Genomic DNA, 24,658 nt, shown 5'->3' on the forward strand with positions numbered 1-24,658 from the left:
ACAAAAATTCACTCAGCTACTTAATTTCCTTTTCTCCTTCTTTTCTTTGGAAGTCTATACCAAACAAATTCAAACTCCACTATGGAGTTTTTCTGTAGGCACAGCTGCAAGCTAAATGCTCTAACCCATTTCTTCTCCACAAGAAAGGGGGCAGAGGGAGCTAAGACACAGGGATAAAAATAATTGCCAGCATTTAAGTCTTCTACAAGAAAAACCCACACTGCAAAACTTAATATCTCTATAGTTGAGAAAGACACAGAAACAATAACTAACAGCTCGTCTCTTCGCTCAAGGGGACATAGTATGCATTTTTTGACTAAACCTCAAATACAAACTAAAAGTAACATCCTCATCCGTACAAAGAGGCTTATTATGATTGTTATTGCTGGAAGGGGAAACTCACTCTTGCTGGCCACATGACCGTTGAAATCTACATTCAGCATTGTTTGGGGATTTGATTTTTTTTTTTTTTCTTTCCTCTATAACTCAGCAGCGCAGAGCAACTGGTAATAACTTTGACTAGAAACATTTAGCTGGGCATTTCTGATGTTGCAGAGTCAGCAGTACAGATGAATTTGTTACAGGCTACTCAATACATACTTAAACATGCACCCTGCAGCACCTCACTGCAGTATTCTTTTGGGAAACATTATTACAGCACAATATAAAATTTTAGGCTTTTTTCCATCCCCCCCTTGCTTGGAAATGTTAACATCACATACAGTGATTTACATGTTTGCACAATTTACTACTTACACAACTATTAATTAGTAGGACAACTCATATAACAGCCTTGTACAGACACACGTATGATTTTTGGGATCTGAATCAAGACCTGGGCCTTCTCACATCTCACAGCACAGCAGCAACACACAGCCCGACAGCAGCCAGGTATCTGTTTGCACGGTACTATCGTGGCATGGTCCTCCTCCTTAACAGCCAGGTGGCAGCCAACGCTGGCCAAATAGGTTAGCAGATGAAGTTCAAGGACACTCAGCAGGACTTGCCAACTTCCACAAAGTCTCTCAGGTTTGTGAGAGGCTGAAACTCAAGACGGATGAGAAAAAGACGACCCCTGAGGAAGGGTGCAGCGAGAAGAACCCCGGGGAAACAGCCATGACCTGATAAAAAGCTGGCCCCAACCTATTTGCACAAAGTGCTTGAGCTCAGGTGCAGAGAGAGGGTGTGCCCAGACTCCCTGCCAAACTTTGCAAAGGAAGTTAAAGCTCAAGAAAGCTTTGTGCACTTCCCTGAACGGGAGCAGGAATTTCCTGAGGGGCAGTTAGAGGGCTTAAGTTTTAAGCAAATCACAAATGGGGCACAACAGATGGAGAGAGAACCTTGGAGAAACAGAAACCGAGGTTGGCTTTCTGCAGCACAACATAGCCTAGAAGAACGGCTGTGGGCAACGAGCTATGGGTCTTGACAAGCCCCACAGGTGAACCAGAGGGCACCCAAGGTATCCAGGCTTTGACAAGCACATTTATAACTAGGTCTCCATAGCAGCAGTAGTATCAACACCAAAGTCCAGTGGGGGAAAAACACCAGAAGTTTGTAAAAAGAAACAGGTGCTGAACAGAGAATCCACAGACATCAGTGGGAGCAGGGGAAAAAGTTACAGCACAAACAAAGCAGGCTCGCTACCTTAGAGCTTCCGAAGATACAAACCACCTCTAGAATGAGGTCCTGCACTTTGGGAAGAAGGAGAAAAAAAAAAAAAAAAAAAAAAAAGAGAAGGGCTGGGCTGCTTAGCTAAAGAAATGTGACATTTACCCTATATGGTTTAATGACTGCTCTGGATCTGACAGGGACTGTCCCATTTTGCATCCCTGATGCAAGTTTTGCTCCTAGAGGAGAGGGGCTGCTTTTGTGATGGCGAGGTTTCCTCAACACACCAACACTTCTCACCCTGCCTGCTGCCCTGTCAGCCCTCCCCTGAAATTTCAATGCTGACCGCAAAAGGGGTTGGTCTGGGGTTTTTGCTTTGTTTTAAATCAGTTCTTCACTTCAAAGCCCACTCGCAGTTGGTATCCTGAGCTCGAATGCTTAAACCGAGGCACATAAACACTTCTGAGGGCCTTTCTCTGCCAACAAAACAGCTGAAGAGGCTGTCATTCATCTCGAAATGAGCTCCGAGAGGAGTGAAGAGGCAGACCCTGCCGTACCCCGGCGGAAAGCTGCCAGCAGAGCCGACAGCAGGGCTGATAGCGCGGTTACTCACCACAGAAACATGTGATTTTTGATCACATCCCCCCGGCCCGCCCCACTCCGGGGGGTCAGGCTCGCCGCCTGGCTCCCTCAGGCCGGCTCCCGAGCGGGCGGGGGCCCCTCCACAGGCACCCTCGGCCCGCCCGGGAGCCCCGCTCGAAGCGCGGCGAGGGGAAGCCCTTCCTCACCGCCTCCTCCCCGGCCTGTCCCGGGGCCCAAGCGGCCCCCGCGGGTCCTGAGGGGCCGGCGGGACACGTGGAGGCCGAGGCCGGAGGGGGGAGGCGGCCCGGCCCGGCCCGGCCCGGCCCGGCCCGGCGGCGGCTGCTCGGCGGGGCGAGGCCGCCCCTCAGCCCGGCGCACGGCACTTACTTGCGGGGCGGCCCGGGTCTTGCCCGGCGGCCTCCTGAAGAAGGAGGTGCGGGCGGTGAAGAAGAACTCCTCGGACTCCTCCTCCTCCAGGCTGCTGTAGCCGCTGCTCATGCTGCTGGTCCAGGTCATCGGCGGCGGCGGGTGGTGCTGCTGGGGCCGGGCGGCGGAGAGCGCCGTCCCGGCCGCCACATGGGGCCCCGCCGCTGCCGCTCCTCGCCCAGCGCCGCCGGGCCCGGGGCGCAGGAGGAGGAGGAGGAGGAGGAGGAGGGAGGAGGAGGAGGAGCCGCTGCTCTGCCGGCCCCGCTCCCTTCCTGCCGCACAAGTTTCCGCGGGCAGCACCGCGCCGAGTTCCGCCCGCCCCGGGCAGCAGGTGAGGGGGCGGGGGGACCCACCGCTTCCCGCCCCCCCAAACACCGGCCCGGGGCGGGGGGCCCCGCCGGCGCGGCGATCCCGGCAGCCGGGTGCGACGAAAGATCAAAGGGCGGGCGTGGGCTGGGGCTACTGACCCTCCTCCCGGCCTTGCGCTGATGCCTCAGCACCCCCCGGCCCCCCATCAGTTACAAGCAACGAGGCAGTTGACGGGGGGGTCTTGCTAAAGAAGGAACTTTCCAAACTTCTGCCTAATCACTACGCCTGTAAGAGCGAAGTTATTAAAAAAATAACCAATGGCAAAACAATCGCCTTTCCTGTACCGTTCTTCTAGCAATCTTTGAATTTAAGCTTTGCGACGGGTAGCAGACCCAATCGCGCTGAGCAACAACCTTGAATTCCGCTGCTGTGGGTGGCTGGCCCTTGCAGGATCAGGCCCACGGACTATTAAGTCAATGGAATTCATCGCCCCAGGATGTGGCAAGGAGCAAGGCTTGTGAAGACTCAGCAGAGATTAGATATGTGTACAGATAGCAAGAATATCCAAAGCTGCAACTGAGAAACATATTTAAAAGCACAAAAGTTCTGATAAGACGCAGGGCGTACATCAAACTCGTCATTAATGGGGGAAATGACAGACAACGCCTGAAGGCCAAGTCACTCCGTAATTACCTGCTTCAGGGTTTCGCATGTCTTCCCTTAATTTATCTAGGGCTGGTCACTGTCACAGACAGGATACGGGGTTTAAGGTACGGCTTCCTAAGGCTACGTGGCTGCCCGAAAAAGCAAACTTGCCTTTCCTGCACACCCTCAGCCCGGCATTCCTGCCGTGCCCCCGTGCCACAGCAGTGGTCCCACGGGGGGAAGTGAGTCACATCAGCCACTCACCGCCAAGCAAACCCCCGGAGATGGGGCTGTGGAGATCAGGAAGGAGGGCAGGCTACACCTTTCAGCAACAGCACAGTCTTAGATGAAACAGATTTGAAGCTGCATGTTTACCAAGCCGTAGTCTAAGCCATACATCAGTTCCTGTGGTCTCAGTACTTAGTCACAGAGACATGGGACACCATTAGCTGCCATCTCCTTTCCCTCTTCCCTATCCCCATCTCACTGGCCCCTCACAAACTCCTCATCTGCTACATGCGGCCGTTCTTACCCAAGTGGGTCTATTTCTGCCAGTTAGGTGCTCTTCCCGTGCCAGTATGCCATACATATTGATAAAGTCACCTCAACAGCAGCAAAACAACTCACACTGAGAACTAAAACCAGTGTTGAACAGTTTGGGAGGTGTCAAATCCTTACTTTTCCATCAACTCTGATTCTCCCAGATTTCTGTCTGGAGTTTGGCACCTGGCAGATTAAAAGGTTGCATAGCTTTTAAAACCAAATAATTGAGTCTAACAGTGTAGATGCGAATGTGTCAGATCTTGAGCCTACTTGTTGGCACTGTAAAGCCCCGCGGTATTCAGGAGAGCTTTAAGCCGAATGCCAAGTTACTTGAATGCAACTAAAACATATTAAAATCCTTGCTTTAGACAAATGAGCTCTGTGTTACCTGGCTCACCAAGACCAGTGCCATGCCAAAAGGAAGTCCCACCAGAGATCTGCTGGGCTTGCCTCTGAACCTGTCCAACACCCAGTAACCTCAGTTTACAAAGCTTTTGAATAAAACGCCCCTGACCACGATCACGATTAAGGTGAAGGATTTTAAGTGACTCCGGTGTGCTACAAAATGGGATTTGTGTTTTCAAACTACAAAGGTGTTTTTAAACGTTATCTGCTGGCACACTTGATGGACTCCCCAGCAACAAAAGGCACTGTGTGTACAGCTTGTTTGCTTGGCCGCAGCCTCAAACTTGATAGTGCGTGGGGGGACCGTCGAGCTGGCAAAGAGGATCACTGAGACAATAAGCTGCTGCAAGGGAGCTCGAGTCCATCTGTGGAAGATCAGTTGCAAGTCCTGGGCTCGAGTTCATATGTTCTCTGGCAGGAAGGCATGGCATTCATCTTGTCTGTGAAGCATCACTTATATTGATAACACAGAAAGATTTACAGTATTGTTTTCTCCTGCTGCAACAAAGAACAATGGAGAAAGTAATTCTAAGTTCTTTGTGATGTATCTTCCAATATGAGTTTTAAGCCTACTAATTTCGACAGTCTTTTTTTCTTTGATTTTTAATTTTTAATTTGACAGTGATTTTTTAAATTTATTTTTTTCAGACATGACACTGAATCAAACAATTCACATAAAGGTACAAACAGATGTGTGATGCCTTTCAATTTTGATTTGCTCGGTGCTTGCAAATAATGTATCCAAATCCTATAAAGTATTTTGCAAGACTGATACTTAAAGATTAATTGGTACCCCTGTGGATTGCACTGTTCCCAGGCTACTCTCTGTTCATATTTTTAAGGTCTCTGTCCCCTGACAAGTGGTCTCCCACCTTCTCAAATTCACTTCTTGATCTTATCTAGGTAAGATTCATCCAAGACTCTCTTAGGTGCTGCACTGAAACATCTAAACTACCAACCTTGCATTATTTTTGGTTCACTCTGACAGACCTCTTAAATTGTTAACCAAAAAGAAGAATAACACTGCATAATGAAAACAAAGAGAGCCATGTCTCAAGATACAGTTAGTAATAAGCTTTCTGAAAGCATACTTGTTCTTAAGGAGAATTATTGAAGCATTAGGTAAAAATAATAAAGTTAAAAGCCAAGGAATGTGACCTAGGAGAGAGATTTAAAACATAGACAAGCACTACGCACATCTCAATCAGTCCTTCCAATAAATAATTCAATCCAGTGAGAAATTAGGACAACAATCAGTTATCATAGGATCACACAGGCAACTGGCAAGAAGGGGGAGATGCTTTTTTTTTTTTTTTAAATTAACAATTAATTTTGAGTAACAAGTAGTGCTACAGAAGCACCTGTGAAGAAAAGGAAAATAAACTTTTTTGGTTTTTATTAAAGCTCTATGACACAGAATTTCAGAATATTTTTAAACTAAGGCCCATTCAAGCCAGTTAAAAGTGGTGACTCGGATACAACAACCAAAAATATTAGTGGGCACTCTGTGTTCCAGAGCAAGAGTCTCATGAATGAAATATTAATAAAAAGCAATCACAAGCAAAGATAACCTGTGTGATATACTGTTATTTGTTGCGTAGGGGGAAAAACAATATTTAAAATCACTGTTACATTCAAGGATAAAATTCAGATTTAAATCACTTTGTGGTCTTGGAGAGTCAGTTCAGAGAAATGAAGCATCAAGCATAGCTGAACTTCCTAAAGGTGTAAATAATTTCATGAATCTGGCAAGGATTAGGACTTTCAACTAACTCCCATAAGTAAAATAAAATAACCCTTAGAACTGGACATCAAATTACATAAAGCTGGACTGCTTCACAGGGTCCCGCAGCTTCATTTGTTTATTTGTATTAAAATATCACTTCATTGAAGTGATCACAATACCACAGCAAAGTATTACAAAATACTTAATAAAAGGATTGCAAGGGGTAGTTCAGTAAATTCATCCCCCACTCTGAAGAAGAACCAAGGACTTTACGCTATCCCTAACAGACCTTTAACTAACTCATTCTTGAAACACAGTACGGTAGTGTGGCATCTCCCTTGTAGGTCATCCCTTCCAGTGTTTAAGCTATTTATTGAGTTTGAAAGTTTTTCTTAACATCTCATTTTAAATCCTTAACCTTGCCCATCTGCTTCTAAGCAAAAGAAAGAGGGAGAACAGTCCATTGCTGCTTTTTATAGCAACCTTCTGGGTATTTAAGAACTCTTTTTGTTCCCCCCATGCTTCTGCTTCCCAGACTAAATGAAAGGACAACTGATAAAACATCCTATAGAGTTTACATTAACTCCATCAGCAACTGCATGATGTTTACATGTTTCTAAAACATTCCCTCAGCCCTCTGACATAGAAACCGGGAGGACTCATTAAGACGGGAAAGCTACTAAACATTCACTCAGCCAGTAATGCTGCTTTGAGCCCCAGGACGGAGATGCTCAGTTCTGCATACAAGCCTTGATCTTTTCTCCAGATTTTTGCCAGACTACATCAAAAGGCACTGGGTTAAAGGAGCAGAAAATCTAAAAGCAAGATAGACCATTGGCCTGGAGAGTCCTGTAGCATCTAAGACTACATTTCTATTAAAATAAAACTTGTAAAGTGGAGATCTCAAGAGAAGGGCCTACAGATTCCTCCTTTCCTGCCTCCCCTGACTTCAGTCCCCCTGAGTGAAACCCTGCAAGGGTGCTTACATGCCCCAGCAAGCAGGACCGGTGGTGGCCCCACAGCAGCCGTGGGCAGCGGCCTCCAGTGGGGTGGGAGCAGTGATGGGAAGCAGGATATGGACTGTGGGAGGGAAAGGGTCAGTGCAGGGGCTAAACTTCCTTACCCCTCTCTAAACCTGCATTAGTATTCCCTCGTTTTCACCAGTGTTTTGCAGAAGTTTCATTAACGACTGTACCAGTGTTTATAATTACAATTGTTACGAATTTCTAAGATGCCTCCAGCCCCTGGCTACTTCAGGAACCCTTTTGGTCACTTCTGGAGTCTTGCGTGTTTCCCTCTCCCTCCCATTTTCTGCCTTCACATGTCTTCCCAAGCTCTGGCCCTGATCCTGTAAAGTCTTGACCATGAACATAGCTTTAGCGATGATTAGTCCCTTTGGGACATGCTAAATTTTAAGATATGCTTAGGACTGAAATCCAAAAGGGTTCCTACCTAATAGCACATTGGATTTGGCTTCTTTGTAATGTTTTACAGGGAAACAGAATTATTCCATGATATTCATTATGTAAATTATGGCTATACAGCAAAGACTACCCAAAAACAAGCTGCAGAGGAAGAAAGACAGTTTGTAACATTGTCCCTTTAAAATCAGAATAAATACTTCAGAAATCATGTGGACTTACTTTATTCTACATTCCAACTGAAAAGAGAGGTAATTTCAAATGATCAAAGCAGAGCAATAAAGTTGAAATACAACCAACTCAGAACATCCACTCAGGTCTGTAGTTTCCTTACACCAGTAAACTTTCTGTTTACTCATTTCTCCCATTTGTCTTGAATTAATAGCTCAGGTCTGTTTAGTACCACTGGCAGCAATGACAATTACCCTTTGATTCATACTCAGCAACTTGTTAATTCAAACAAGGTCATACCAGCCACACAGGCACATGAGTGCAGACTGAAAACAAACAGCCTCTCTCCTGGTGAAGAAATGCCATGGGGACATGTACTTGCTGTGGTAGATACACCTTTAGACAGCATTGTCAGGAATCCTTCTCTGATTCGTAAAACTATCAATTCTGCCCAACCCTTTAGCCCCCTCAGTGCAACTTCTTTGTCCCAAATCCTCAAACCAAAAGGGATACCTGGAAACTAAAAATAACCCATGTAATTGCTTTCTTTGGTGACATGGACAGTGGGATTGATGCACCCTCAGCACATTTGCAGACAACACCAAGTTGTGTGGTGCGGTCAACAGACTTGAGGGAAGGGATGCCATCCAGAGGGACGGGGACAGGCTGGAGAGGTGGGCCCAGGCAAATCTCATGAAGTTCAACAAGGCCAAGTGCAAGGTCCTGCACATGCGTCAGGGCAATCCCAAACACAAACACAGGCTGGGAGATGAGTGGATTGAGAGCAGCCCTGGGGAGAACTTGGGGGTATTAGTGGATGGAAAACTGACTCTGAGCCAGCAACATGCGCTCGCAGCCCAGAAAGCCAACCGTGTCCTGGGCTGCATCAAGAGAAGTGTGGCCAGCGGGTCGAGGGACGGGATTCTACCCCTCTGCTCACGTGAGACCCCACCTGCAGCGCTGTGTCCAGCTCTGGGGCCCCCCCAGAGCATAAGAAGGACATGGACCTGCTCGAGCAGGTCCAGAGGAGGCCATGAAGATGATCAGGGGGCTGGAGCACCTCCCTTCTGAGGACAGGCTGAGAGAGTTGGGGTTGTTCAACCTGGAGAAGAGAAGGCTCTGGGAAGACCTTATAGCGGCCTTCCAGTACTTAAAGGGGGATTGCAGGAGAGATAGGAAGGGACTCCTTATCTGGGAACGTGGTGGTAGGACAAGGGGTAATGATTCTGAACCGAAAGAGGGCAGATTAGGATTAACTATAAGGAAGAAATTCTTTCCTGTGAGGGTGGTGAGGCACTGGCACAGGGTGCCCAGAGCAGCTGTGGCTGCCCCCTCCCTGGGAGGGTTCAAGGCCAGGCTGGATGGAGCTTTGAGCAACCTGGGCTGGTGGAAGGTGTCCCTGCCCATGGCAGGGCGGTTGGAACTAGGTGATCTTTCAGGTCCCTTCCAACTCAAACCATTCTGTGATTCTATGATTCTTACTCACATGTTCACACACTTGCGGTCATGCACCATGGTCTTCAGCTACCATACTTGGACTGGTCAGAAGATAACAGAACTCAGAGCAAGTTCACCTCCCCTATCCCATCTAGGGATTGTGCTCGGAGCAGTAAGACCTATGTTATTTTGAACAGCGATAGAAACAGGATGGAACGAGGAGATTGCACTTGTCTCCTTTGTTATGCTGCTGCATACATGTGGCCACCTACTCGCATGCACAGTCTTACTGAAATCAGCAGAGTTACTCATAATTTTAAACATGCACATCATTTGGAGGACTGGGGATTTTATCTTGGTTGCTACCTAAAGCTATAAAGATAAAACTGTACCTTCCTGACAGTTTTGGAATTACCATCATCCTCTGGTTAGAGTTTGACAGTTTCACGGAATATTCAAGAAATATCCCTTTTTACTTCAAAAAGATGTGTTGCCGATCCAGCTTAGCAAGATGATACAAGATTGGCCAGTGTAAGACTACAAGTACAGCCTTCACCAAGGGAGTATTTCTGCAGTTTGAAGACACTGCCATGGAGTCCGGCCTTGTCATGTGGGGAAAGTACCAACCTTCCCACACCCTATCCTGCCCCAAAACCCACTAAGACCAATGGAAAGACTCCCATTGCCTTTGAAAGAATTTTGATAAAGCTCATAAAACAATCCTCTGCTGTACTTGTGTGAATTTTTCTTTCAAGTTATTTGGATCCCAGTTAGGCAGAAGTGCTCTCCAAAGCAGACACATTTGCTAGTAATTTCCCTTTCTTCTTCTCCTGCTGACTATAAACTGCATTATTAAGCAGGTACTTTCTTGTCACAGATACGAAAAGGTAGACTTTATAATACATATGATGAAGAAATACTTCGTATGTCTGTCCTAGGTTTAATCAGAGGGTTTCAGAGAGCTGTGCAAATGTACTGAAGTGAGTGAGTCTTGCCCTGCCCCCCATTCATTTCAAAGGCTGTATTTCCATGGCACAGACAGATCAGTGGATGTGCCAGTAGTGGTAAGAGTTCAAAGCTGAGCGGCATGTTACACCTAGCAATCCATTCCCTGCAGCAATGGCCTTTTTAGCTTATGCTGTAGCCAGTCCTAACAATGTCAGATATGTCAGCACCCAGACATATAACCCAGAAGCCCCGCCTCAATGAACAGGTGAAGAATTCATCCTTACTCGCGCAGTCCCACTGATGTGAATAGTCAGACATAAGTATAAGCTAAGGTTGGCATAAGGGAAGCTCAGAGGCCTGGGAGTGCTGTCATCTAATTTTCTGTAAGCACCCACACCTTGCCAGATTAAGCAGTAGAGCTACTATATGAGAAAATATAATCTTGAGGAAATATTCTATAATAAAGTGTACAGAAAACAGGCATTCTCCTACTTTTAATTCTGTTCCTAATTGATAACAGTATGTAAAAATACTTGGGGCAGTAAAATTAACTAGGACCTTCTGTTTTAAGTATGGAAACCACAACTGTGGAAGCTCAGCATGCTTTGTGGATACCACGAAAATGTGAGCCCTAATGCACTGTAGATGCAATCTGATTCCCAGCATCTGTCCTCAAACTGGTGAATGGGTGGGGGAAGGGGCCTTCTGGTCAAGGAATAACATCCACATTGTCATTTCCTAGACAAAGAATAAGAAATTGCCCTGCCATACTGTGTATGAGATGACATTTTTCTCTGTTTAATAAGTCTGATTGTCATAGTTAGTAGAAACTCCCTACAAACTGTCCACACAAGTTTAGGACTTTCTAGTAAATCATCTTGACAACAGTCTGTGAAGACAAACATCCCAGACAGACAGTGCTGTTTGACAGGACAACAGATCTGACAACTTGTTGCTGAAATGCTTGTCTAATCTATTCAGTCCACCTTTTGCTGGAAAAATCTGAAAAAAATAGCCTGGAAGTACAGTGCCCCACACCTGCTGAGCCAGCCTTGCCAGCTGAAATGCTGGGAGTTGCAGCAGGGCAGCCCCGCTTGCGTGTTCGTGCCTGCTCACTTGCTCCCCAGCTTGCAAGCCCAGCAGGCAACAGAGGAGCTGCCAGCTGCTAATGCAAGGTAATTAATTCTTTTCCCCCCCTTTACTTCTGCAGTGCTGCACAAGATGAACATCTTTCACACTATCAGTAGGATGTGACCACCTTTGAAAATTCTGCCCTGAATCAAGCTTTCTTTTAGCTAAATCTCACTAACTCCTTTCACATTTGGTCCGTGTCCCATTCACTGGCCCAAGAGCTTTCTGATTCCCATGTTTGTTGTCATGTTCTTCCATCCCCACTGCAAGATCACTGGTGCAGGGGGGAAAAGAAGTAGGACAGTTTAAAGAAGAGACAGGAATGCAGAGGGTGGAAAAAACCAGAAGTGAGAAATAGGCAAATCAGCAAAGTAAAAACCAAAGAAAAAATGTCATATTTTGAAATAAGAATTAGATTTTTCTCTCCAGAATTCCTGAAAATCCCAAAACAAATGACCAGGAAGATTTCTGGGTGGAAAAAGAGCACATATCTAGGAAAGCTGAGATGTATGTTTCTAATTGTGAAGGAAGATTTAGAGAAAACATATACTGAAAAATTAGAAAGGAAAATTATGGGAGAAGTACTCTATGTGAAAGGGCAGCTCAAAAAAGCATATGTACCAGGGCTGAGAGGATACTGGAGAACTAGAAATCAAAACAAAAAAAAAGGAAAATACGATGCTTCTCTTTTTCTTTCAAAATTGTGGACTGATGTACACACAGCGTCTCAAATACTCAATTTAGGAAATTTAAAGTCAGCCTTCTGGCTTCACATATGGAGGGAAGAGGAAGGGAGGGAGCAGATGCCTTACATCAATGAGAAGTCCAGCAGAGCTGCAGACTGCATGGGGCTGTAGCCATGTCAGAGGTGTCCTGCTTCCGTATGGCTCTTGCTCTCCTCTGCCTACATTTTATCAACCAGATGTAGCGACAGCACTTTGGGGGGAAAAAAGAGACGACCAGAGGGAAAAAACCCAACATTTGCACTTAGATGCAGAAGGAGCACCATCCCATCCTGAGGGAAAGAAGCTATTTATGCATCTGCCTGCTGGCACGTCTGGTGCTGTGATGGGTGAGGAGGTCAGAGCCTGAGCCCTGGGCTGGTGCAGGGAAGTCGACGTTACTTATTTTATCTGCTTCATTAATGAAAAAACTCTGATGCTATAAGAAATAAAAGACAAAGGGGATACATTTAGGTCTCAAAGGCATGTACTTGTAAACTAGGAAATACCTCTTTCATGACTGACTGCCTCAAGGTTAACATGTCCCCCCAACCCTGCACGCAGGGCATGACCAAGACCCTCGTTACTTCTCTAGCCTGCAGCATAGGTCAGACAAGGGTCAGAATTTAGATCACAAAGGAAACTGTAAATCTGGAATTTGATATATTTTTGTCTATTTGTTAGAGATAGCCTTTTATACATAACATGTATATGACCTAGAATTTACAGGACTTGGACCTACACTGCCAAATAATACAGCTTCCCAGCTGAGTTCCAAGGTCTGGTGCTGTGATAGTCTTATTTTATATGTTAGTTCATTTGTGGGCCCTCTTTTACAGCAAATCAGTGCATTTCCTTCAAAACAAACCCCAGAGGTGCTTCCAGGGGTAGTTAACACCAGAAACCATGCCCTTTTGGCAGTGTGGACCCTCCAGCCTTCCCCTGCTCTTCACCATCCTCTTAGACTATCCCAGACAGTGTCTGCCCCTCAGCCTCCCCTCACGTTTTCCAGGCAATTTGAACTGATAAAACACGCATGCCATATCTTGAGTCCACAGGTATGGGGGTGTAGGACACAGCCTGCTCTGAGAAAGGTGGACCTGAACTGCTTTGCACTACCTGGCCTGAGGACAGCGGTCACTCCTTGGGATGGAGGCCTTTGGCCACAGAGACAAATAGTCACATCTGGCTCAGAAGCAGTGCTGCATCTACTCATTATTTTTCGGTCTTAACTTTAAAAGTAAAATATTTAATTAATTTAATTTTACAGACACTGCTTATGTTTACATTGTTTATAATGTTAAGCTTGTTTTCTAAAAACAAGTTTCTAAAACTTGTTTCTAAACTTGTTTTCTAAAATCAGGAAAAAAAAATATTACAAAATTAAATTCTTCTCTTATTTTACTAAGCTTGCATGATTACTCTTCCCTGTGATTTAAAAAGGGAGGATCTGAGATTTTAATGCTGTTATCATCTGGATGGACAGAAATGGTGGAAGAATATGTAAAAAGAGGTTTTACACTGCAGAGCTTTTAATATGAAATTTTGGCAATTGTGGGACATAGCAAATTATACAGAGATCCTACAGAAGCAACGTCCCTGGTATTTTCCCACCACAGCAATGTCCAAACTCTGATACCATGGCTGTAGATTGATTTTTTAAGGCTTTAAGGAGGTGTAAACTCTGCGCTTCTGGAAACCGAATTAGTTGTAAAGTAAGCAAGATTTTCATACAACTGCTTGTAATTGCTATCCAATCCTTTTTCTTCAGACGTGGCCACAGATTCACTGCACAGAAGCACTATTTACATACCTCTGTTTGAGAAGGCAGGCGGGTTTTAGTTAAGCACTTGCACAAGGGCATTATACAAGAACGGTCTGTATTTGAGCACTGCCTCCCCAGCGTGACCCGTGCTTTACAGAAACTTGGTCAAAAATCACAGAAAATGGTACATCCAAACGAGAAGCTGGGGGAAGGGAAGCAGAGAAGGCAAAGCAGATGTGTCTAACTCAGGCTGTTTTACAAGCTATGACTCCAGCATTTGGTACCAAGCATATGCTGTATTTTCTACTTGAAAGCCAACTGCCACTTCAAATGAAAATGGTTTTGTATGCGCTGCACCATAAAATTACACAGACACAGAGGTCCACGCTAACTAGCTGTTTACCTCTATGCTTCTACCACAGCACGTAAGTTATAATCAGAGGAAGGAAACTCCTAGGAGATCAGAAGGCTTTAATTGTTTCAGTGTGCAGATGGTTTGCATTACAGCAAATCGACACAGCTCAAGGTCAATTCGTAGTTCAGTAATTGCTGCTTCAACAAGTGAATTTAGTTTGTTTATGCCTCTTCTGGGGAAGGTTTAACTGCTTTGTAACTTATTTTATAGATATTTCTAGGCTTAAAAAACACCGCAACAGGTGAAACTGGAAGAGTGTAGGTTGCCACAGCCATTTCCTTCATGTCTGGTACTAGGCAATTTTTAGAGCAGCTAAATATAGCTGTATTCCTACAACATTTGAACACTTTGTTTCAACATGTTCTCTTTTCTGTCACCCACATAAAACCACTCTCTTACAAACTCAGGAAGATATCTCCCACAACTCTGATTTTCTTTCCTATGTTGAGATGTGCCACGCAACCTCTGCATCTAGAGACTCAGGTCTGACACACGTAGTTACTCTTGCCCTTAGCTATCAATCTGAGCTGCCCCTCTCCCAGAGGTTCCCAGTGCGTCTGCACAGGCGGCTCAGCTGTCCGTGAAGCAGCTGCTGAACTGCCTCAATTTTAGGGCTTAGATGGCTAGGATAAACTGGAACCAATTTTGATTTTTTTTTTTTTTTTTTTTTTTTTTTTAATAGCACCAGGCTGAAATCTGCCACAGTCCAGCAGCTGCTTCATCAGCTGAGCCATCCCTCCAGGCAAAATGGAGCTCCCCAAGAGGAGGAAATTAGGCTCGGCACCAGGGCAGGGGGGAACTAATGATACCAAGGTAAAATGTCACTGGTCAGTGGTTGGAAAGCTCCATGTAGGAGAGGAACACAAAGTACTCTGGGGCACAAAGCACCAGACTGCATGGGCCACGAGCACTTTCTCTTGTGCCATACACCAACTGGATCCCAGATCTGCCTGAATAGCTGCCATTACAAAGGCAATCCCACCAACGCCAACTGCTAAAAAACTGTACCTGGCAAAGACAGTGCATGATTTTTGTTTTAAAAGGGGTGGTCTTTGTTCCTCACACCTTGTCTTCAAGTTCTGCTGATCAGTGCTTATTCCTGCCAGATGTACACTGTCTCCATCATTTATCCTCTGCCTCTTGTCCCGCAGGGGCAGCACCATACCCCCCCATAATCGTGGGGCAGCACCATGTCTTCCCTCCTGCACTTGGTGTGTGGAGTGCCAGACCTGCAGAGAAACCACAGCCATGCATTGCCAAAGAGAGGTTATGTTCGTGGGACTCAACAGATGTACAGATGTATCCATATGTGCAGGTAATTTAACAGTGTGGGTGCTCCTCCCCTCCTCTGACATGCAACCAAATTAGCAAAGTCACAGGATGACTGAAAGATGCATTGTACCTCAAGGTCAGAAAGTAATCAGTGAACTCGTAATCTACTTGCAGACCTCAAAATGTGTTAGGAACATCGCTGAATGTAACATCGCAGCAGGACAATGCTAAAAAGCTGTATGTATCAGGACAACTACCTTTGTTTTGTTTGGGTCTGAAAGGCTTTTTAAAAACCATTTCAAAGACCTGTTTTTAAATTAATTTAGGAAAACTCTGCAAAACTTTTTAAAAGAGGCTTGTGGTAGGGCTGTGAGGATTTGAAACAGAGAGGGACACCAACGCTGTGAGCTATACCTAAGAATTTCACATCCACATTCTGGAAGCCATCTCCCACCACAACCCCCCCATGCTGCGCTCAGCGGCCCTCGATGTGGCCTTAACATCTGCTTCGGCATCTGCTCTTTCAGGAGGATCTGCCTCTACGTGCCCTGCTGCTTTCAAAGGCCTGCCTGCTATTGCTGGGGCTGGCTGGCAGCGCTCACCACCACTCTGCAGTCGGGCAGATACCCTTACAAGGAAACGCAACGATTCGCCCCCCTCCTCGGTTAGAGTCCAGCAGGCACATCCACCACTGTAAATCCATAATCCAGCTTTACTGGGTCCATTTAAAATAACTTCAGGAGGCAAAAGGCAGCCTGAGCTTTAGGTCTCGTTCTCTGCATAGATAATAAGCTGAGGTGCATTTACAGACAGCATGTAAAATTCGTCTAGCTCCTAACTTGGACAAGAGGCTGCAGGCATCTGGGCCAGAAGGCACGCGGCTGCCAAAATGAAGCAGGCGGCTGGAAGCTGAGCAAACTGCCTCCATCAGCCCTGCCAAGAGATTCTGCAGGTCAGCTATTGAAATGACTCGCCTATCAGCATATTTCAAATTTCACATGCAGACTTCTGCAAAAGACCACAGCAAGAGTGTTTGCAAAGAAGGGGCTGTTCCTGGAGGAAAGCTGTTTCCTAAAGAATCCATTTCCTTACTCAAACACCAGAAAGGTGGAAGGTTTTCCTAAAACTGGTGCTGAGGGCATATCTGTGACATGGAGATAATTACTGGAAGTAACCAGTGAAACTGCCAAATCCGACTACAGCAGAACTGCCAGAAATTTTTTCCTTCTTAATTGCAGCCAGAACCCACAGGTGACTTAAAAGAAACGAAAGTGTGGGGAAGAATGTGGAATGACCAGGAAAGACTGCTCTTACGCACAGTGCTTTAGCACAGTCTAGAGGACTTGTCTATGAAATGCTGCCAGCTGTTGGACCATGGCCAACTCATCTTAAAATTCGAGTAGCCTGAGGGTGAGTGGGATGGAGGCATGCACACGTTCCTCGCATCAGAGGCCCCGTGTCTCCTAACCTGTCTTTCTGGCTCAGGATGCAGGGCAGTTCCTGTCCCCAGCTCTGGGACATGCTGTGCTGACGCCCCAGTAGGCAATCTCAGTCCAAAGAAGGCTCAAAACTGCAAGTTGAGGATGCTTTAGAGAAAAAAGAAGATGGTTAGTAGATGTTTATAAATGTTAGTGAAACTAGATCTATTGCAGAAGAACTCTGCTCTCACTGACTCTGACAGACCCTACATCTCCTTTTTCAATGTCTAACCTAATGCAATGATTCTCAAGCCCAAGAGTGGGGCTACCCTGGGAGGTCCCGACTGTGTCATGGGAGACAGAGGGAGACAAAAATAAAAAATCCAGATGGTTTGTGTCGGCCCCTCTTGTTCCTTTCCTGCTTCTATCCTTCTCGACCAGTGAAGGTCTCTCCTTTCTCCAGCCCCACCATGGGGAATGTGCACATGGGACGAGCTACTCCTGTGTGGGGCGAAAGGACCTGGCAAAGGGGGTGAAGCCCAGCAGCTTGGGGGGTGCGGGTTGATGTGGGGAAAGCTGTGGGAGCTGTGCAGCCTGGAACAGCTCGGGAGGTTCCTGCTGGGAGACGGAGTGCAGGATCTCAGAAAGTTCCACCAAAGGAGAGGAACCCTGCCCGACCCTCAGAGTAATGTTAAGGACACTTCTCAGACAGACAGCAGCTGCCTAATTACAACTGGAAATATGGATCCTAGGTATTTCCAAAACACTTATCTCTTGTATTCATTCACTCCAATATATAGTTCCTCTCTCTAGCTCTATCTGTTAATTGTGGGGAAAAGAACATATAGAACTCAGTAAAATCACAGTTCACGAATGCAGAGATTTTACTCCTTCTACTTTCTCATACTGAGTTACCCCTGAACTTACCTTATCTGTAATTCTCAATTTTATTCATTCACCCTTGCTTTCCCTCCCCAGATTGCAGATTCTTTAAAAAATTCAGGAATATTCATAGAAGTTATGGGTATGTCATAAAGAAGAAACAATCGAGTTCTCAGAACTTAACTCTGTGCCACACAGTGCATTTACTGGCCCATAATACTTTGCAAGAAAGAGCTCAGCCTCAGTGAGACTATGAGCAGCAGATAAGGAAGGAACATTATTCACAATGTCACCATTTCCAAAAACTTATTCTACTCCTGACTCCCCAGACTGGGACATATTTGAGGTAAAATGAAATAGCAGGTTTGCATACCATGGGCACCTCCCTCACCCTAGAAGAAGGAAGAAAAGGAACCTGGAAGTGAATGACTGAAAATTAAATCAGCACATCTGAAAACCAAGGCCAAATTGACTTGCTGAAGGCCATATCTAATCAGTCATTAGTAGAGCAAAGACTGCAAATCTGGCTTTCTCAGTCCCAGTTTCACGCTCTAATTCCTACCTCCAACAAATTGCTTTGCAATAATCATAGGACCTTGCTGATTAGTCATATATGCAGATAAGGAAATCTCTCCTCAAGGTTACTGTAAAGGAAAATATTAGTCAGGATGGCAAAAGGAAGGTCGAGGGAAGAGGACAGTGCAAATGGAAAACTCAGAGTGGTGCATGGACTGAGCAGTGTTCCTCTAAACACAAGTTTAGGAGTACTGGGAAATGTAAAAGTAGTGTTCAGCCTTGATATACACTGAAGTTCCTTCCCCAGAGAATAATGTTGCAGAATTGTCTGGTAAGGTCATTGTGATAGAAAAGCTTAGTGAAATCAGGACAACATAATTTTATTCTGAAGTCAGCTAGGTGAGGTCAGCCCCAGGCAGGATGCATGGTGCTGACCTCATCCTGCTGCCCCATGGTAACTATCACCACGGCTTTGTTCTCATTTAGGACTGTAAAGCAAAATAATCAATTATGATATTTATCTTGCTATAAACAAACACTCTGTCAGAAAAGACAAAGCCTTAAAAGGGGACTGACCATGGCTACATACACACTTGCAAATACTGGCAGAGAAAGAAATAGAGAAGCACAGGATATGATTTAGGCAAAGCAAATAATTTTATCCAGTTATCCAGTTGACTGCAGCACATCAGTAGGCAAAATACCTGAAATGGGCATCTGCAGCTCTCCACTGATCCACAGGACTAGTTGTAATGTATGTGCTTGAAGACCTCTTGGGGTTCCATGACAAAAGTTTTCTTCTCAAAAGTAAAGGGGAGATGATTTTTTCCATTTTCTCTAGGGATTATCCACAAAGGGCAGGCATGCAAAGACCTACTGGATTTATCTTCTTGGGGCACCATCCAGCATCCAAGCAGCGTGGCTCCATGATCATCTGGGTCAGAAGCTGGCCCCAAATTCATCCTTAGGAGAGGCCTCTTGATTAGGAAACAGGTCACAGAAAAGAGAAGTAGCTGAAGGATTCAGGATGATGTATATATGTTATAGGAAAACCAACACACCGCTCCACCTTGCAGCCTCCTCACTTTAGGACCAGGATCCTGACTTTGCAGGTGGTCCAAATCTGAACCAAGATATGAAGTGAAGTGGAAGTGGCTGCATCCCTCCAGTCTGTACGCACAGAGAGGAAACAGTCACGTAGGCTTCTCTGTGTCAGCCCAACTGAAACATGCCTGCAGATTACACGCAAAACATTTGCTGAGAAAATATACAGAAGATATGATTAATAAAAGAGGATTCAGTGAACAACTACTTTACTTGCTAAGTATGTCAAACCTCTCAAATGTATTTTCTTCCTTTTTATTTCCATGTAATATGTGATTTTATTTTCTTGGCAAGCCAAACCACATGTAGATACATAATTAACAAGAGTCATAAGAAATCTAAAGGTCACAGGTGAAAGGGGATCAAGATGCAAAACTACCTCTGGAAAAAATCTCATCAGGAGTATCACAACCATAACATAAGGTGCCTTTCTTGAATGAGGTAACGAAGGGACCTACCTCATTTTTGAAAGGGTGGTTATATCACTTGTGAAATAAACATTCACAGAAATGAAAAACTGGTAACTGATCACCAGTATGTTCTTTGTAGAACAAACCAGATCTAAAAAGCTTGTAGGAGTCTACATTTTGTAGCTCTGCCTCTGTGTTCAGAAGAAACAACACAACAGCTTTTTGTATGTGAGCAGCTTCTTTTGTTTTCCAGTTAAGGATCACAAGGTCACAGGAACCAGAGGTGCAAGGTCCCCACTGGGACCTATACTGCAGAAATGGAGACTTACAATCGCTTAAACAAAAAGGGAGAAGGAGATACGACAAAGTGACTATTGCTCAAGATCTCCCACAAGTGCAACGAGAACCCAATATGCTTTGATCCTAGAAAGCCAGCTACTTCTTTATGCTTTGGGTAGGAACAAGAGGACTACTCCCCAGAAGTATAACTAGCATGACTTCACTGCCATTCCTTTTAAATGACATATGACTGGTGACAGTTTCCTCCTTCCCAGTAAGTATATTGAAGCATTAAGACTTACTACATCGCTAAATATTTACACACTTATACACACTATTTGCAGAGTAAATGGGGAACATGTAAGTTCTTATCCACACTTCCTGTGGAGCAAACTGACATGACACAACACCTACAAGAATGGAGCTTCACTGTAGAACGTGATCCCTGGGAGAAGGGGAACCACCACGCAGAGCACACACGGAACTGGGGAGAAACTGAGCTCATGCAAACGGGCAGGCTCCTCTGCACCGAGGAAGAGTCAGGAGGGCAGCTTTTAGGCAGCATCCCCAGTTAGAGGAAGCCATGAATCAGTAAGGAAAAACACCACCTCCTGTTGTTTGATTCCTACTCTCTGGGAAACAAGGTTTTACATTTCTGTAAGATAAACAGGACCGCATCAGAACAACATAGGGCTCTGTTCTCTACCTGCTTTCCTAGCAGCTGGCTGTGGGGCTGCTGGTTGGCAAACTACTTGGATCAAAGACTGGGAACAAATATTTTCCTATCTTCACCCAGCAATGTTATCATTAAAAATAATCAAAAACCGCTCCCCACCTTCCTTCCCCACCAGGGAAGGTTTTGCATCATACCCTTCCTGCACTGAGTCAAAAGCCAGCAGCAATCTCTTCTCTGTGTATTTCCAACAGCTGCTAATGCCATGAGTCAACAAAAGAAGCCTGATACTGTATACACACACACACACACAAAAAAAAAAAAAAAAAAAAAAAGGAGAAAGAGAGAAATAGTGTGAAGCTCCAAGAATATTTGAGTATTTTAGGCAATCTGGATGAGAAAATGGGATGCAAGTTTCACAACAGTTCTGACTTTTTCTTCTAATCAGCTCTTGCTGCCATCTTGTTATTTGCTTAGGGCAGGCCTACGTGGGGTGAATTAAGTAGTCTGCAGTCATGTCACCAGCCCAGCTACCTTCTGGAACATTCAAATGCAAAATAAAATCAGCCTCATGGCCTCATGAATAAGTACACTAGAAAGTACCTGATATTAAATATTTCTTTGGACCCTTGATGTGCTTGGAAACCAGTCACCCCTGTGGTTTAATAGATTAGGACAGACCTGACACAGCTGCTGGTAATTCCATTTAGGTCGAGGTGTTTTATGGCTATAAAGTAAATAATCAGGCAGCCTGTGGAGGGGGAATGAAAGCCACTGTCACCATGTTTACCAGCCTATCTCTAACAGAAAGGTGAAGTTTAGCTGTCCATCTGTCATCTATGGCACATGGACTTTTGAGAAAACTCCATGTTAGGATTGCACCAGGACAGACTTGCAGGGGCCAGCGTTCAAAACCCACTTACCAGTTTCCCAGCTAGTGCTCATTTTCTTTGCATATTTTGAGGGTTGAGTAAGGCACTCAATACACTATCATAGTTAGTGATTTATCACCCAGCAACTGGGCAACTTCCATGTACAATCATAATCTACAACATATAACAGCAAAATAACCCTCTTCAAGCATGCATGTTTTGATGCAGGCAGCCAACAGCCATTTGCCTACACATGCTGCATCAAAACCAATCGTCCTAGTGATTGTTGTCCTGATCTGCATGTTGAAAATCTACCCTAAAGATAAGAAAGAAACCCTGCTCTGATCTCTTCGCTGCAAATTATCACAAGCTCAACCCTCAGAATCCTGGCTTGTTGCCAGTCCCCCTCCACTTGCTCAGGCAGAGCAACTCCTCACATCAGTGTGCAGCTATATCACGCCATATAACCTACACAACACATTAAACTTAACATTTTAGAGGATCAGTTCTCCTTGAACTTTTTCTCCAACATGATTAGGCAATGCTATTTGAGTATTGGAAAACCACCTGGAATGCACGGGACATGCAAGTCTATATTACTTGTATTAAATTTGTAATGTGATCATCTATGTACTTCTGAGCCTGCTGAGATACTGAGAAGATATTAATAACTCCGAATTAGGAAGAAAACTGCCACAATAAAAAAAATGCAGTTGGTATTTTATGTCCTACACCCAGCACAACACTGACAGCAGGAACTGGAAAGGATTGTGGAAAAATGTGTGTGGTAAAAATACTCTGTATTAGAAATAAATGGTGGAAGAAGAACATTGATCTTATAATGACAGCTGACAAAATGGCAGGTTGAAGCTGCCTACATTACTAGGGAAACATATCGTTTCCTAGGGAGACTATACAAACCTCTTGAATATGAAAACATCTCACTGTGCAAAAATCAAAAGTGTATTTTAAATTCTCCCCTCATCTAATACCAGTATTTTCCTGTAATTTGAAGCCTCATCTGCTTCTTCTACATAACTAGAAAATCAGAGCTGTTTGACTGGAGTTGATCTGGTTGCTAAACAACCGATAATTGATCTTCTCTGTGTTTCAGCAACGTGTTAAGCATTGAGCTTGCTACCTTTCTGTTTGAAAGGTCAGGCCTGTATATTATCCAAGTATTTGAAATGGAAAAAACCCCAAACAATCACAACTTAAGAAAAAAAAGTTTAAAGATAGCTTCACTTATCAAAATGTGTGATTTTGGAATAACATTTAAAAAACATAGTAGTGTAACAACATGATTCTAATTGCTTCTGTGGGCTGAAAATTCCTGCCAGGTGCCAGCAAACTGAAGTCCACTCTGTTAAAAATAGTAATTCTAGTATTATGTTATTTGGTGGTATGATGATACAGATCCCCTCACCATGTGCCTCATCCAGTCTTTATTTATTGAGCTCCAAGATCCACTTATAATTTTGAAAAGCCCGCCCTGTTTAAATGTGTCTTTTGGATTCATCCTACCTGCAATATTCAACTACTGCCTTAGTCACCATCAGCCCAAGTGTTTATTTAGTCTACTCTAGCAAACCCGACAGACTATTGCATGATGCCTATGCCAGAGAATACTAAAGAAGTCCAAATATCTGTTGCAGTAAATTAGACTTCTTAAAAATGTTGCAATTAATTTATAATTTAGAGCTCTTACGTCAGTATTAGGCAAAGCCCATTTTAATAATACTTTTGTGAAGGAAGGCTGCAGATGGTGATGCCCAAAGAATTGTTGTGGATACTGTCAAATTATTTTTTGAAAGCTTGGGACTAATTTCTAATTTATATAATCTACCAAGGCTTTTATTTTTGCCAAATGGATTTCCCTAAAAGTAGTTGAGCCATGTACACAATTAGAACTGAAAGCAGCTTCAGGTTTGCTTTAAAAGTTTTCCCAGTTACTGGCAAAAATGAAATCATGCTCTGCTTGCCAAAACAAACATAATTCATTTTGCCTCTTTTCCTTTCAACTACTACCAAGCATAACCGACTTTAACAGAGATTTGAAATACACAAGCCATAAAAACCATGCCCATTATCCAGGGTACACGCCACTACCAAGAATTAGTAGAGGAGAGCAATCAATAGCTCAACAGTAGCTTTCATTATTAATCAAGAGCTGTACACATGTCCATAATGATATTTTGCTCTGTGTTGTCTATTTTTTCCCAAAGGGGTTATTTTTGAAAAGAGATGTCAAATTACCTCACCTCTGAATGAATCTTGAAGGAGAAAAGAAATTGTATCTGTGGCCCAGACATAAGAAATATTAATATTTTGATTCATCTTGGATTAAAAAAAAAAAAAAAACAGGAAAAAATTAAAGTCCACATAATGGCTGAGAAGCCCTTGGCAGTGTCAGTCAGAAGGTGTTGCTCCTGCAATGGGCAATGTGTCAGCACAGGAAAGGGGCTGGAAAGGGGCAATATTCATCCCCCCCTCCGCTCATTCCTGGATGAAACTGGCAGCTCTTTCAGCAGATCTTTCTGAGTGTTCAGTTGCAAGATCACAGAGAACCTATATCCATCATTTCCTCTTTAACCTCTACAGGAAGCCTTTTCAGGACGGAAACATTTAAGGCCACACAATCAGTAAAACGCCATCCCCTTTTCACCTAAGCCATATATTTCTGCCATCAGGTACTTGCAGTATGTTTGAAATTGTGACTTTCATTTAGAAGTATCTAACCCCACAGCTATAGTGATCTCTCAAAATAGATACATGATGGAATTTCCTAGACCTTTTTATAATGAAATATATATGTGTGTATGTGTATATATATATATACACACACACAGAGAAAGGAGCTCAATGTTCAGGTCTTTTGAGCATAAAAAAATAACAAATTGAGCTAACTCATTCAAGCAATGTGTCCATATTCCAGATTCTGAGACTATCTGACCGCTCATGGGTGCATCAAAGTGCTC

At 44.3% G+C, this 24,658-nt stretch overlaps 1 protein-coding gene across 3 annotated transcripts in view; it reads right to left on the reverse strand.

Annotated features, from left to right (window-relative positions):
* RASSF3 (Ras association domain family member 3) overlaps positions 1 to 24,658 on the reverse strand; it is an 88,601-nt gene that overhangs the window by 52,035 nt on the left and 11,908 nt on the right. Inside the window, exon 1 of one of the 3 annotated variants that reach the window (XM_032999913.2) lies at positions 2,578 to 2,891. The exons of the other annotated variants lie outside the window; for them this stretch is intronic. Within the exon in view, the coding sequence (XP_032855804.2) occupies positions 2,578 to 2,706 (129 nt within the window). The 5' untranslated portion in view covers positions 2,707 to 2,891. Of the gene's footprint in view, positions 1 to 2,577; positions 2,892 to 24,658 lie in introns of those variants that run through there. 3 annotated transcript variants of the gene reach the window in all.

This window comes from Tyto alba, unplaced genomic scaffold (genome assembly GCF_018691265.1).
Source record: "Tyto alba isolate M040663 unplaced genomic scaffold, T.alba_DEE_v4.0 Super-Scaffold_2, whole genome shotgun sequence".
NCBI lineage: Eukaryota > Metazoa > Chordata > Aves > Strigiformes > Tytonidae > Tyto > Tyto alba.